This window comes from Mangifera indica, chromosome 3 (assembly GCF_011075055.1).
Source record: "Mangifera indica cultivar Alphonso chromosome 3, CATAS_Mindica_2.1, whole genome shotgun sequence".
NCBI classification, from domain to species: domain Eukaryota; kingdom Viridiplantae; phylum Streptophyta; class Magnoliopsida; order Sapindales; family Anacardiaceae; genus Mangifera; species Mangifera indica.
The window spans coordinates 18,787,350-18,803,376 of record NC_058139.1 but is presented as its reverse complement, the minus strand read 5'-3'; the positions used below and the strand labels follow the sequence as shown (position 1 = coordinate 18,803,376).

General features: G+C 33.5%; 1 protein-coding gene across 2 annotated transcripts; it reads left to right on the top strand.

The window, feature by feature from the left end:
* The first annotated feature begins 12,597 nt into the window (after positions 1 to 12,597).
* On the top strand, positions 12,598 to 15,136 carry LOC123210856 (UDP-glucuronic acid decarboxylase 4-like). Of its 2 annotated transcripts, XM_044629349.1 has the most exons (8): positions 12,598 to 12,699; positions 12,811 to 13,438; positions 13,564 to 13,711; positions 13,791 to 13,870; positions 13,936 to 14,019; positions 14,096 to 14,170; positions 14,576 to 14,668; positions 14,754 to 15,136. In XM_044629349.1, the coding sequence occupies exons 2-8, from the start codon at positions 12,845 to 12,847 to the stop codon at positions 14,985 to 14,987; spliced, it is 1,308 nt and encodes a 435-aa protein (XP_044485284.1). In that variant the 5' UTR covers positions 12,598 to 12,699; positions 12,811 to 12,844; the 3' UTR covers positions 14,988 to 15,136. The 2 variants fall into 2 exon arrangements, with proteins under 2 accessions (XP_044485284.1, XP_044485283.1); XM_044629348.1 differs by lacking the exon at positions 12,598 to 12,699 and having other exon boundaries at positions 12,742 to 13,438.
* Positions 15,137 to 16,027: the final 891 nt, after the last annotated feature.

The following is a 16,027-nucleotide window of genomic DNA, read 5'->3' as shown; positions in this document are numbered from 1 at the left end:
CCCAACATGAGCATCACTTAATTTTCCACCTCATAGAAGTGTACTCTTCACTTTGGTAAATAAGGTTCTAACGAACAGATGTTAAATTAGGGCATTATGTTGGAAAGCATCAATTAAATCTTAGACTTAAATGGTTTTATTATTTAGTCTCATCAAATTTTAAGCCGCATGTTAGGTGATATTTGCAAAATAAAATCTACACATACATTATATAACATAAAATAAAAATGTGTTAGCACACAATCATAACTAATGTCCAACCCTTTGAGCCAAGAGGAGTTTGTCTAGTCAACTTAGATGAATCTTCATCTTTGAGTCTTTGTGCTTATCTTTTTGTCTCTAGTCTTCAATTATTACATGGTTTTGTTTTCTAGTTACAGAATTCTAAGTAAATAAAAATAACCTAAACTAAAAAAAGAAACTGGATGTTAGGTGATATTTACAAAATAAAATCTACACGTACATTATACAAAATAAAATAAAAATGTGTTAGCATATAGTTATAACTAATGTCAAACCTTTTGAGCCAAGAAGAGTTTGTCTGGTCAACTTAGGTGAATCTTCATCTTCGAGTCTTTGTGCTTGTCTTTTTGTCTCTGGTCTTCAATTATTACATGGTTTTATTTCCTAATTACAGAATTCTAAGAAAATAAAAATAACCTAAACTAAAAAAAGAAATTGGATGAAAACAAGACACGCAGGCCTTATTTAGTAATGATAACCCAAAAATGAAATAGAAATTTAAAAACATCCACAAAAGTTCTTTAACTGTGCATTGGACACCATATATACATACATTCATACATATACATATTAATTAAAAAATAAATTTTAATTATTATTATCTCAAGCGTTTAATTCATTTTGGTCTTTAAAGTTTTGTAAAATTGTAATTCAACCCTCAAAGCTCAAGAAAATCTCAATTCAGTCTAAATTCAACAAAACAAAACAAAATCATAATTTTTAACTTTGTTGGGCATGTAGGCATGTCATCTAGCACCACATCTAGAATCTAACAAAATTTCAAAATACTGCATGACTAAACTCATGGCATGAGCATGGCTAGAATGCGACCAAGGTGGTGGACACCTCACACAAAGAGGCATAGTTAGACTAAAATTGGTCCAACTGTGCACCTTGTGCATATATGGCATAATACGATGAAAGATTCATGGTTGTACCAAATTTTGGTTCAACCATGACTTGTGTTAGTGCCATGCACCATGAAACAGTCATGGTTGGACCAAAATTTGGTTTAGTTGTACACCACATATGGTGTTTAGACAATTCCACCCAACACCCTTTCTGCACGCTTAGAATAAGTTGTGTAAGGGGGTTTCTAGGCCTAGTCATCTCGGTTTTCCAATGACAAAAAATCCAAAAAAACTCTTATTCTAGGCAAACCAGTCATCGAGGTAAGGAAATATAACACATAAACCATGCTTACACATATGGTAACCTCGAATCAAGCAATCAACAAGATTCGAAGACAATTTTTTGCAACAAGACAAAACTTACAACTTTCAACTAAAATTTAACTTGCAAATATCAACAAAGCTCAAACAAAAAAAATACCATCACTCAATAATTTAACACAATTTATGTTGTATATGATACTTAACAAATCATACAACAACATAATTGCAAATCATCTTTACCAATTTTAGTCTTAATTAATTTGATTACATACATTCAACATATAAAATTAATTAAAACAATCCAACAAATATATATATTTTCATAAAAATATGTTAAACGATATTTTTGATACCACTGTAAGGTTTTCAACTTATAGTGCAGTGGAATTAAAAAAATAAAAAATAAAAAATCTCAAAAACTCTAACCAGGATTTTTTATTTTGAAGAAATTAAAATATTTATAGAAAATAAATAAATAAATTACAAAATTATGAGGGGCATACCCCAAGCAAAGTCAAAGAAGTCTCAAAACAAAACACAAAGGGCATATAGACCCCCAAAACAGAAATACAAAAAGCTATAAAAGGACAACAAGAGCGAATGTGCTTGAATTAAAGCAAACTAACTAGAAAAATGTCAGATAGCCCAATATTGTGGTGATACCTCGTATCTGTGCTCTATGGAAATGATCTTAGTGCGAACAACATTATAGATATTTGAAACAACCTCCTACAGTACCTACAAGTCTGATGAAACACTTGATTATTCCTCTCATACCATAAAAAGTAGACAATGGCAAACAAAGGTAACCAGGAAAAAAGATGCCTAAAGTCCCTCTTTTGCCTAAACTGTAAAGATACCTAGTGTACAAGGGAGGACCAGGAAAAACTCGACCAAGCCAAAAGGGTCTTAGCTTTGATTTCCCCTTAAATAGTAGCAGAGAAATCACAACTGAAGAAAAAATAGTCATGAGCCTCTTTGGTTGATCACATAGAACATAAATTGCAGAACTTACAATCCTATAAAGTAGAAGCTATCATGGTACAGAGACGACTTATAGTGACGAGCCAAAGAATAAAGGAGTGTTGCAGAACTTAACCCAGGAACTATAGTAAATAGTATATAGAAGTAATATCTCTTTGAGCTCATAGCATATTTCCACGTCGATTCCCCTGAAAACCTACTAGAAGTGTGCCCTTTCCAAACAAAGTGATCAGAGGCCCTAGGACATGGATGAATACAGATAGAATCCCAGATTTGTTGAAGCTCCAAACTGTTTGATGGAAAAGCCCATAAACCATTATAGATGATATCAAAAACCTTAGCATCCCAAGGGAGGCTAGTGATTGATAAGACCTGCAAAAAGAAAATATCATATAAGAAGCCTTGTGGAAGCCAATAATTAAGCAAAAGAGCTAACTCTAACATGTCAAAAAGAGTGACCTTTGAGAAGGACCCTGTGAATCCAAAAAGACCAAATAAAAGTGATATCTAAAAAGAATCTCCAAACGTGTTTTAAAACTATTGAATTGTTCTAATCCTTACACCTTTTTATCCTTAGACCCAATTCCCTTAAAAGGTAACAAATAGATGTCTAGGCCACATTTGCTCCCAAATGTGAGGGGGAGGTGCCCCTCGATAAGAACCCTCGTAAAATACCTTCAACCTTCCTCATAAGAGTTGCAAGGTGAATGAACATAGATGACTAGTATACCTATACAGAAAATGAAATTAACTTGATCAACTATAAGCATCTAACATATATAAGTGAAGTTGAAGTCCATAGTTTAATTCTAGCTAGAATCTATTCAATCAAAGGTTGACAATCAACATGTGTAAGATGAGTGGTCACCAAAGGCACACCCAAATACCGAATAGGTAGAATACCCAACTAAAACCCCATCATAGGTCAAATTTGCTCATGAACCTCCTTTGTGACTTTTAACAAAAAAAAATGACTATTTTCTGAATTAATAAGTAGACCTGATACTCTGGCAAACTCGTCGAAAGATGATTTGATAACTCTAACTAAAAGGAATTTGCGTGGCAAAATACCATAAGATCATCAACAAAACAAAGGTGAGTGATACTTGTTTGGCAACAATGCCAATGATACTGAAAACTTGAATCTAAAGTAACCTCTCTTCAAATACCATTAAAGCCCTTCATGGCCAACAAAAAAAGATATAGTGATAATGGGTCACCCTGTCTAACACCCTTGGAAGATGAGAAAAAGCTATGTAACTCTCCATTCAAAGCTACCAAGAAATGTGGTCTGGTCATGCATGTCTTAATTTACTATAATATCATATATGGAATGTCTATTGTCTATAAAGTTAAGAGGATAAAGTCCCAACTGATTGTGTCAAAAGCCTTACGAATGTCTACCTTTAGAGCACACAGAGATAGGGAACCTTTAACATAATAATTATGCAGAAGCTCTTATGTAAATAAAATATTATCTATAATTTGTCTTCTCATAACAAAAGTTGATTGAGAGTTCCCAATAATATATGGCAACACACACTTAAACTAATTCATGAGTGCCTTAGAGATACACTTATGAAGAACATTGTAGCAGGAAATCAGTCTAAAATTAGCCATGCTCTTAAGACTCTCCAGCTTTGGAACCAAAGCTATTCTTGTAGCATTGACACATCTAAAAAGTCTGCTAGAAGCAAAAAAAATGCCTCATTACTACTCTAAAATCAACTTTAATAATATCTTTTGTCCATTTAAAAATAAAGAAGTGAAACCATCTGGCCCTAAGGATTTGTCATCAGGAATAAAGAAAAGAGCATCTCTAATCTCCACATCAGTAACAGAAGCAATCACACTGTCAACCACACTCATTGGAATATGCCTAGCAAAGTACCTTCCCATTTTAGACATACATTCATAAACATATAAAACACTCATATCAGAAAGGATATTATCAAAGGTTTTTATTGGTAACCACAAATTGTAGTATAGTAAGACCCACTTATATCAGTGTGAATCACTTCCAATAAATTTGAACTACGAGTCGGCACTTTTTTTTTAGTCTTGGTCAATTTGCCCTTAATATAATCAACACAAGTTTCTAGATCCTAAAAATCCAATTAAGGAAGGATATTATCCTTTATTAATCTTTCAACCTTTTCCCTACAGATATGACCTAATCTCATACATCATAACAAAAAAGATTTTTCATTTATTAAAGGTTTTTTTTCCCACATTGTTTTTAACATTCATAGAAGCATAAGTATTAATAGAACCTCAATACACATTATACATTCCATTATCTATAAGACATTCACTAATAACTTTAGAATTTAATAATAGTTCAACCACAAACTTTTCAAACTTAAAATCAAAAGTTGAAACATAAATCAAATTCCTTCTAAATAAAAGTACATAGAATGTATTTTCTAAAACATGCTCAAAACCACTTTTCAACCTAAGGCTAACAACTCTTAAGTATTTTATTTCAACTTTTACATTGTTTCTAACTCTAAACATCCTTTTAGCCTCATGTGGTCTTCGTTTGCTTTTGAACATTTGTAAAGTAAAAGCAACATGCAGAGTTACACCACTATAAAACCACTATGAATTTGATGATACATCAATATAATTATATTCAAAGCAAGCAAAGCTTAGTGAGTTACCTTTCTTATCTAACTAAGACTTATATTTCAAGCAATTCCTCTTCATATGACCTTTCTTCTTACAAAAGAAACACTTCCTAACATCTTTTCCCTCTACTTCAATTGTGGTTCTCTCTCCATTGATATTTTTCTTACCTTGATCATGTCTTTTATTTTAATCATTTTTAGGAGTTGTATGATTAAACTTGCCATTCTTATCCTTTTACTTACCATAATCAACCTTAGTCTTAGAAACAAAGAAGGCTAACTCACCCTTTTCCCTCTTAATTTTTCTCTCCTCAACTACACACATAGTAATCAGGTTATCTAAGCTCCAAGTTTCATCCATCGTGTCATAAATTGCTTTGAGTTAGGAAAAAGATCTAGGCAAGGTAACTAAGGTATATTGAACAATGAACCTATCAAGTAAAGGCATGTCGTGTTTTTTCAGTTTGTTTTGAATATGAATTAACTTCAATATGTAATCCTTAACCCCCTCTAAAAAAAAAAAAAAAACCACCCAAGACTTTGTGTATCTTATACCATTTAACTCACTCATAAAGGATGAAACTTTAGCATTATTGGAGTTTTGGAATCATTTTCCTATAGTGGTAAAGAATTTCTTAATAATTTTATCAACTGGCAGTCCATTGAAAAGATGTTTAGCCATAATCTTTTTTATGACTATTATAAATAAATGGTTTGACTTCTCCCACTCAGTAAACATGTCTTTCTCTTTAATGGTACTCTCATCAGTAATATTTGTTGGCTTTTCTTGAACAAGTGACATATCCCAATCACCTATAGCTATAACAAACTTAATATCTTGTTTTCATGCCTTGAAATTATTTTTAGTCAGGACCTTAACAGTGGCATTACTATTGTGTACAGAAATAGAGACTCAAAGGAAATAATTCAACAAGTTAGAACCATGAGTAATAATTAATAAAAGTAGCTTTTAAAATAAAAACCTAATAAGCTACACCTTATAGGGATTCCTTAGGCATCATCATTAACTCACCTTTGGGCAAAGAAAATGGCATGCAATAAAGGTCTCAAGCACAAGGTTATAATAAAACTTTATAAGAACCTTGAGAACATATGGTGTTGGAAAAGATATCACTTTTTGCTAGATAAATTTTCTAGATCATAGTTCAACCTCTACCTAATAGGTCATAGTAAAGTTTTATAAGGACCTCGGGAACAGATGATGTTCGAAAGGATATCACCTTTGGGTAGATAATTTTTTTATATCATAGTTCATCCTCTACTTAATAGGTTATAATAAAACTTTATGAAGACCTAGAAAGCATATAATGTTCAAAAAGAAATCACCTTTATGCAAGTAAATTTTCTAGAGTATAATTCATCCTCCACTTGATAGGAAAAACACATGTCAAAAAACCAAACCACTTTTCGGGTGTATTAGACTTTTCATGATCAATGGATTTTCAAAATTAAGCTTATGCTACCTTAAATTTTGATACACATAATGACCACTTTTAGGCAGAAAATTAGACGCAATAAAATTGTCAAATGTATCATTACCAAATGAAAAATTTTATAAACCTCAATCATGCGTCATTACAACATCTTATGAGCCTATATGTGCCAAGACACTTATTTTGTGTGTAAATGTCATGCTTTTGGTTTGGGTTCTGTTAAGTCAATTCAACCTAAGAACTTTATAAGTCAAATAACCTAACTAACTCAGTCTGATATTTAGGTTTTCACTTGTAAATTAGGTCATTGAGTTGGGAAAACCTGATTTTGACTCATGACTTCTACAAATCCTAGTCATCGATTCCATGAACTATGACGCCTAAATCTATAATCTCCAACCACCTTTTTGTTTCTAATAGCCCTAACTTATTTTTTTAATGAATTTTTTGACATCATGGTCAATGTCATCAATGACATTTGGCCCCAAAAAATGTAGTAAAAACCAAAGATGAAAATTCTAACAACCCTCTCTAAATATATACCTTAATTGGAAATGACCTAAAGAGACGTGCATAATTGGACTTCTTTATTTAAACAATGAAAAATAGCATGATAATAGTTATTTAAAACTTCAACACATGCAAAAAGGTGCAAGTAAATAAATACTTTAAATACAATAAAATCCATCATTATTACAACCCAAATGTCTAAAAATAGTTGAAAATATTTACAGTGTATAATTGGAAATCAATATCTGAACAACATAAAAATTTTGAAATGATAATCATGCCCATCACCCTCATGTAACTATTTGGTTGTATCACTAACTCTCTTGCATGTCCTGCTATTCACTTTTACTTATAAAACCACAAAAAGGATCATAAAAGTGAAAACACTCAATAAAATAAGGACATTTCGATATTATGCACAAAGCAAAAATTGAAATCCTTATGTTTCATCACTGAATATCCATGTGGCTGAAATGGATGTTTTTTTCTCTCTTATTTACTCATTTGTCAATTCTTGGCCCCCTTGTGCCCTAAACATATAGGTCATCTCATATAGACTAGTAAGGCCTAAGTCAATCTTAGTATATCTGATGTCTCGATGAAAGCATATGACATCTCGTGTGTCTACTAACTATTGTGCCTTGTACACATATCATGCAACCTACTAGGTTAGCTAACTATGATTCCTTGAATAACATATCAAGCTGATGAACCTAACATTCTACTTGTGAATTTGGGTGTGGTCATAACTCGACACTCAAGTGCCTTGATATAGATCATTTACAAGGATCTTTAAGGCCTAAGTTGAACTTAGCATATTTGATGCCTTAGTGAAAGCATAAAACACTTTGTGTGTCACTAATTTTCATGGCATATGTACATGTCATACAACCTATTAGGCTAATTAATTAGGATACCCTAATCACACGGGAAAAAAATCTGGTAGTAGTCTTTTCCTTTACCATATAAGCTATTTGAAATTATTGTCTAAATCATTCGAAGATGACCCCTACCTCATGTACATATATGATGCATCATGCTAATCATACGAAGACTAACTAAAACCCGCATCATTACTATGCACACCTAAACTGAACTAAGTGGTTATATGCATTGGTGTCAAGTGCATGATGTATCTCATGGGTATTCGACTCTAATGCTTTCACTATTATTGCCACTTATGCACATAACTTATGACTATCTAGTTGTGTAACATTGTCCTTAGATTCTTTTGATTTTTGACATGAATTCAATTTGATTTAGGTTTGTATTGTTGTCCACCTAGTCAGACACCTATCTTAAGCTTCTCTTGATTTCCCTATTATTTCGTTGTTATTTATTCTCACTTCATTTTTCCCTTCTATGCACGTAGCCTAAGGGTATTATTGTTTTTTTCCATTTGCTTAAAGGTACATGGTTGTATATTGGCTGTCCACACCTATGTGCCTTCCAATAGACATACACGAGCATGTGGCACTAAACACGCAGTTGTGTAGGAAACTAATACACACGAGGAACTTCTCCATCAACACACTTATGCATTATGAATCATGTGTGTAAGCCATGTGATTTCTAATGCATGTCGTCTACTTTTAGAAAGCCATACACGAGCATGTATTCCATACCATATAACCGTACATGTCTCCCCTTAGAATGAGAGCTAGAAACATAAAGATTCCTTATTTTTGAATGATACATGAGCGTGCATTAGACCATACATGGTCATGTGTCGTGATTTGGAAATTGCATCCTAGGGTTTCTATAGAATTCAAACTACAATTGTATGGCAATAACACATATCAAGGCTAGCATATCAGTCTTTAAACCACTTAAAACAAATTATTAAGGCACCAAACAAGTAATATATGATTATGATCACTTCTACCACATGACTACATATCATTAACACTATTTTTATGGCCATTATTTAGATTAGCAACTATTCATAGCATTAGCTGAATTTAATAACATGTAATCATTATAATAACATGATTTCATGCATTTAATACACTGAAAAAATTCAAGGAATTATGTACAACCCTACATGCAAAGACTATTACTCCTTCACCAACAAATTCCCTCTTTAAAAAGTATCATAAGAATTCCTCATACACACGGATTAAAAGCATGATTTTTAACCCTTTTTTTTTTTACAATCTTTATTCATTAAATTAGTAAACACAATCTTAATATCTATGAATCTTGCATAAACATGCCAAAAGGTCGCCATAGTTACCTTTCATCCAAAGCTTACAAGTTCTTGGCATTACTATAAGGATTTCGACAGTCGTGGGCTCCTTTGTGGTGACCATGGTCCTTTTCTTTCTCTTTTCCCTCTTTTCTCCCTGAGTTAAGCGACTATTAGGATAAAAATTCTCACAAAATGATCAAATATTGTGTTTAAATAAATACCTGCCTAGACACGACACACAACCTTGTGTGATAAGGTATACAGAGATGTGCCCCATTTATTTAATAAACTTTCATGCACTCACACGAAATAACTTTCTTGCCTTTCCAAGGCATGAATGGATGTCACCCTTGCGATGCACAATCGTTCCCATGAGAATTCCATTTAAATGAAACTTTATATAAATTTGAATATAGAAAAAAGACTAAAATGTTTTTAGGCTTATCTGTGGGTGTTATAAAAATCCTAAACCTAAGGATTCCCATTACCATCTTTAGCCATGAATTTCGCTCCAAACATAGGGTAAATGATTTGACGTGAGCCATAAGCTCACACTAGCAGAGGCCAAGACAATTGTGTTACCTTTGTTGCCACAAAATTGCAGATTGTGATTGATTTCTATGATTGTTTCCAATTACTCTTAGAGACTCAATTGAGTTAGAAATTTTTACCCTATTACAAAGTTTCAAAGACCCAGAATGAAATTCAATCTCTAGTATGTATAATTCTAGAAAATTAATCCTTAATTCTAAGGTTTGATCATTCAATTGAAAACCCTAAAATTAAATATTTTAATTTTAAAATTCAAATTATATATCTATATCATTTGGCTCTGATACCACAAGTTAAACTTAATTATAATAAACCATAATTACACATAGCATATAAAATACTAAATCATATGTTTGATTTAAAATATAATCGAAATTAGGGACTTAAAAAAACTTGTTTGAGCCTTGTCTCTGAATTTAAAGAACCTTTGAGAATCATTTGAAAATTGAAGATACGTTATAACTGGTCTTTCAATGATAACTTTCAATTAGAAAAACTAAAATGATAGAGCTTCAAAGTGGGGACCTAATTGATTTATACGAAAGATTATTAGATGTTCTCATCAAAGGTCTAATAACTTAAAGGCCTACTCTAAACCGTCTGCCTATATCTATAAAATGTATTAGACTTATTTTATTGATCACTTAAGCCCACTTGCAAATTGACATTAGACTATTAAATTACTCAATTTTATTAGACACAACATATAATTAATGTTAGTCCACATCAATAAATTTTTTAACTTATTCGTCCATGTAAACAACCAACATGGCAATGTGACTATGTGACTAGATTTGCTGATTGAGGATAGATATCCCACATGCCTCAAGAAAACTAATGTTAATGTGTAAAGTAGAGCTACTCAAATAATTTTGAAAGTTTTGCACTATTGTTTTGTAATTTTATTATGGCAACAAACACTTTAACAAATTGACTTTATATTGCTTAAGGGAATGGAATGAGAGTAAAACCACCCAAAGATTCTTCAAAAGGAAAATGAAAGGAGAGAGGAACAAGAAGAAGAAGAAATGGAGGGGAAGCGAATTTTGTTATAAAAGTAGTTCAACTCTTATTCCATTCCCTTAAGAAATATAAAGTCAATTTGTTCATAAAGGTTTTGCAAACCACAAGCAACAACCAACCATCCATTGCCATAATAGAATTACATAACAATAGTGCCAAAACTTTCAAAATTATGTAAATAGTTCCACTTCACACATGAACATTAGCTTTCTTAAGACGTGTTCAACGTCTGCCCTTCATTAGTAAATCAAGTCACATAGTCATGTTGTCATGTCAACTGTCTACTAGACTAATAGATCTTCGCTTAGATGTTTTTAACTTCTACATTTTAGTTAGTCCATATCAACTCTTCTCTATTTTAGATTGAGCTATTTCCCTAAGAAATATTGTATTTTATATCTTAATCATGTATCAATAATATAAGAATCATTCTAATTCCATCAAACTTTCATTATAATGTTTGTGCTTTATAGGCATTATGATTTAGGGTGGAGTACATTTCTTGCAAAACAAAAGTTATTTATCAATGGGTTGGAATATCAAAATCTAGTTTTGTTTTAGGCCAAAAACCTTATTCCCACGCAAGGTTTAGTCCATTCCTTAACTTTCACCACTAAATTTTAAAAACTCAAATATCTTCCTATAGATTGTTAAAGCTAACAAAATTTATTAGTTATAGGGGTAAAATGTTATTTAATCAATGATATTAAAAATTAAAAACTTTATCTTATTTTCTCTCCTAAACCCTAAAAATTAAAAATTTCTCCTCAGGCTTAAGTTTTGAAAAGTTACATTTTCCCCCTAGGGTTTCAATTTTTCAATGACAATTTTCTAACGAACAACCGCCTTTCTCCGGTGCTCTAGTGTTGTCTCCCTTTCTCAACCATCTCTCCTTATGCCTCGCTTGTTTGTCTAGATAACAAATGATTCATCCAAATGAATCATCTTTATCTGGATGACGAATGATTTGTCCAAACAAATTATCTTCGTCTAGACAATTTTTTATCATCTAAACAAATGATTAATCTCTAGATAAAAGAGAGTGGGGCGCTAGGAGAGATGTTCGAGAAACAGAGACAGCACCTGAAAAAGAGGTCATTCGCTGGAAAATTGAAATCTTAAGGGGAAAAATATAACTTTTCAAAACTTAAGCATAAGAAATTATTAGTTTATAGGGTTTATAGAGGAAATAAAATCAAGTTTTATTTTTTTTAATATCACTAGTTAAATGATAATTTTACCCTTAAAACTAATAAATTTTGTTAACTTTAACTATTAATTGATGGATATTTGAGTTTTTTAAACTTAACGGATAAGACTTTAAAAATGGACTAAACCTAGGGTAGGAATAAGTCTTTTGGCCTCTGTTTTAAGATGACTTTGTCTCAGGCCCGCAACGCAACCATGTCAATTGTTAGGTTACACGTCTAGATTCAGAATTAATTAAGATATACACATGTGCATGGTTTAGAATTATTCATGATTTCCTCTTGAAGCAAATCGCAGCATCTTTTACCAAATGTGACACTAAAGACACGTGACACGTCGATGCTTTCCCTTTGCTTCTGAAACAATAAAGTTTCAGTCGGTTCCCAATCCCCCCTGACTCTAGCTTTAGTGCTTTCATTTTCATTGGCGTTCTCAATATATGCATTATTGCTGCCCCCTTGACGGTCCATGCAATCTGATTGCTCCATCTACTTCGTCTTCTTTTACCTTACTTTTCTACATTATTAAAATGACGTCAAATTATTAAGAAATATAACAATTATTATGCTATATATTAATAAATATACATCCCTTAATGAATATTAGGGTGAGTAAAAGAGTCATCAGAATATGGGAAGGTGAAATAAGTGCTTGTCCAGGAGACACATGGAGCAGCGTAATTAGACACAAAGTTTACGTTAAAAGAAATCGTTGCTGTTTTACTTTCGGTAAGTCAATAGCTTATACCTTGCCACCATAAATGCCGAAATTTCATGCATGAATTCCACTGCTACAATCTTAAACTAAACTAGTACTTTGTCTTTCCACATAACTTCCAGAAAAAGAAAAGGCAAATTTCTTCACTCAGTTTTAATGGATTCTCAAGCACAACATTCCTTTCTTCATTCACCAAGGCGTTCAAAATCTCTTGAACGATCTACAAACCCAGTTCACTATGTGCTTCGCTCTCAGCGACTTATTCTTCTCTTCGTTGGAATTTCCATTTCAGCTCTCTTTTTCAACAGATTTTCCATTTCACGTCCACCACCGTCATTTCACCATCAAACAATCGACCCGGGTTTTCAATCCCACTCGACTCACCTGACTCGCCGCCGGGTCCTCTTCGAGACTCGCCATGAAGAAAAATCGTTCGGCCGCATGAAAGCGGGTGGGAAAGTGCTTTTAGGCCTAAAAAGAAAAGGCTTGAGGATTCTGGTCACGGGTGGGGCCGGGTTCGTGGGCAGCCACCTTGTGGACCGTCTGATGGAAAGAGGTGATAGCGTGATCGTGGTTGATAATTTCTTCACGGGGAGAAAAGATAACTTGGTTCATCATTTTGGTAACCATCGGTTTGAGATGATTAGACACGATGTGGTTGAGCCAATTCTTCTCGAAGTTGATCAGATCTACCACCTGGCTTGTCCCGCATCGCCCGTTCATTACAAATTCAACCCCGTTAAGACTATCATATCCTTTTCCTTATCTGCATTATTTTCTTTCTCCAGTGTTTGCTTTCCAAGAAAATTTTTCAAAAAAAATTAAGAAAACTCTTTGTCTCTTTCCTTAATTACGATTTGGCTTGGTGATTTTACAAGACGAATGTGGTTGGTACACTGAACATGTTAGGCCTGGCGAAGAGAGTTGGTGCTCGGTTCCTGTTAACCAGCACGAGCGAGGTGTACGGCGATCCTCTGCAGCATCCGCAAGCTGAGTCCTACTGGGGCAATGTCAACCCCATCGGTCAGTGCCACATGGGTTTCAATGATTGGATGGATGTAACATGTCAGCATTCTGATTTAATCTTGTCATTCGTCGGCAGGGGTGAGGAGCTGCTATGATGAGGGAAAGCGCACGGCTGAGACTTTGTCAATGGACTATCACAGAGGACTTGGAATTGAGGTCAATGAACCTAAATATCCCATTAATGAAAGACTTGTACTGTAATTTATAAATTTATTTTACAGGTGAGGATTGCTAGGATTTTTAACACTTATGGACCTCGAATGTGTATCGATGATGGTCGTGTGGTTAGCAATTTCGTTGCCCAAGTGGGTTCTGTTTTTCTCTCTTCTTATTTGCCAGCATTGGTCATGAAGGAAATATTGAAACTTGAAAATTTTACAGGCGTTGAGGAAGCAGCCATTAACAGTATATGGGGACGGCAAGCAAACAAGGAGCTTCCAATATGTTTCAGACCTGGTAATTAAGCTTTTGTCAGCTTTCATAATGCGATAAATCTCAGCAAATCATGTGGAGGGTCAACTACGAAGCCAGCCATTGATGGCAGATTTCATAGTGAAAGTTGTGAAGTCTGTTTCATGCACTGAAATGAATTAATATTTTCGTACAATCATGCATGCCCAAGATGGCGATTTCTTGTCGGTATTTTCTGTCTGTGGGTCACAGACTCACAGCTATTTCAGATAATGCATCTTAAATAGCCGCCAATCAAATTAAAACTTGACTGATATCTCAGCATTATTAATAGAAACTGAAGACTTGAAATTTCTTCTCATCTGGAAGAAGGGTTGTCTAAGAATGCGGGGTAGCCTCCGATTTTCACGTCCTCCAGATAATTTACTCACATTACATATAAATCTACAGGTGGAGGGTCTAATTCGTCTTATGGAAGGCGACCATGTGGGTCCTTTCAATCTTGGTAACCCTGGTGAATTTACCATGCTTGAACTTGCACAGGTAGTAAGACTGCTAATTTATCAGTAACAATGGACTTCAGTAAGAACTGGATCAGCATTAGATTTATTATTCCTTGTTTATGCAGGTGGTGCAAGAGGTGATAGATCCGAATGCGAAGATAGAGTTTAGGCCTAATACAGAAGATGATCCCCATAAAAGAAAGCCAGACATTACCAAAGCAAAGAAGCTTTTAGGGTGGGAGCCCACGGTGTCCCTTCGGCATGGCCTGCCCCGCATGGTTTTTGACTTCAGACAGCGCATCTTTGGCAACCAAAAGGATGGTAGCGCCACCACCACCTCCTCACAAGATTCTGCTTAACTTCACATGTGCTGAGGACAGTGAGATGGCATTCACATTACAATAAACAAATACGCATATGTTTTTTAAGAATACAATTAGTTATATAAATAATAAATATTTTGTAATTAATTGATTTTGAACTAGCAATAAATTAAACCCTAACTGCATATTGACATATTATCTATATACATAATTATATATTCAAAAGTGAGTACAAGTAGTATTGGTTCTCCCATTCACTAGCTAAACATAAAGTTATATGAAGCTAGAGAAATAAATTTTTTGCCTCTCCTTTCACTCCCCGTTGGAATAAATTGGCAGCTGCTAAAGTGAAATTATTGTTATCAGGTTCAGAGTTGTTGAGCAATTTTTATCTACTAAGTGGGCTTTTCTTCAAGATCTAGAGTGAACTTTTGTTTTCTATTGGGGTTCTTTCTGAAAATTTAGGTCTGGATTCGTTTAAAAGATGCTTAATATCTACAAATAGGTTTATGTTTGCATGGGATCTGCAAAAATATAATTTTAAAGTGTTAAGCATTCTTCAAGGGCAACTAAGAAATATTAAAACAGTGATATTTATGCCTAGTTAGATCTCTTTAGAATCTGAGGTTGCTCTCTTGATTGCTATTGGTGTTGTAACAATAGTTTGTCCACAGGAGCTTAGGTTGTATTTTGTCGTTTGTATATGTTTTTTATACATATTTAATTACCGTAAAAAAATCTGACAAATAATTTTTGGTGAAAAGAATTACTAGCAACCAAGTATCGTGAAATCTCATACCCACACTTATAAATTATTAAAAATTCAAATACTTACTGTTAAAGTTAAAGATAAAAAAGTTGTTTAGTAAAATTTATTATAGTTTTTCTATAGGTTTAAAAATTTAATAATTTTTCTTTATCTAAAGTTTGAAAAATAACTATTTACCCCTTGAGGTTCAACTTTCCCCTTCCTCTCCAATAATGTTCTCTAGTCAATCTCCCATTTATCGGCACTCTCTCTAGCCTCTAGGACAAAGATGCGGCCATGAAGCAGCTACTAAGGCAACAATTAAAAG

What these genes read in the sequence shown, in the direction of transcription:
- LOC123210856 (XM_044629349.1), top strand. Translation starts at nt 12,845, where the DNA reads ATGGATTCTCAAGCACAACATTCCTTTCTTCATTCACCAAGGCGTTCA. An exon ending in TCAACCCCGTTAAGACTATC is followed by an intron (nt 13,439 to 13,563) that starts ATATCCTTTTCC and finishes TGGTGATTTTAC; the next exon opens with AAGACGAATGTGGTTGGTAC. An exon ending in TCCAATATGTTTCAGACCTG is followed by an intron (nt 14,171 to 14,575) that starts GTAATTAAGCTT and finishes ATAAATCTACAG; the next exon opens with GTGGAGGGTCTAATTCGTCT.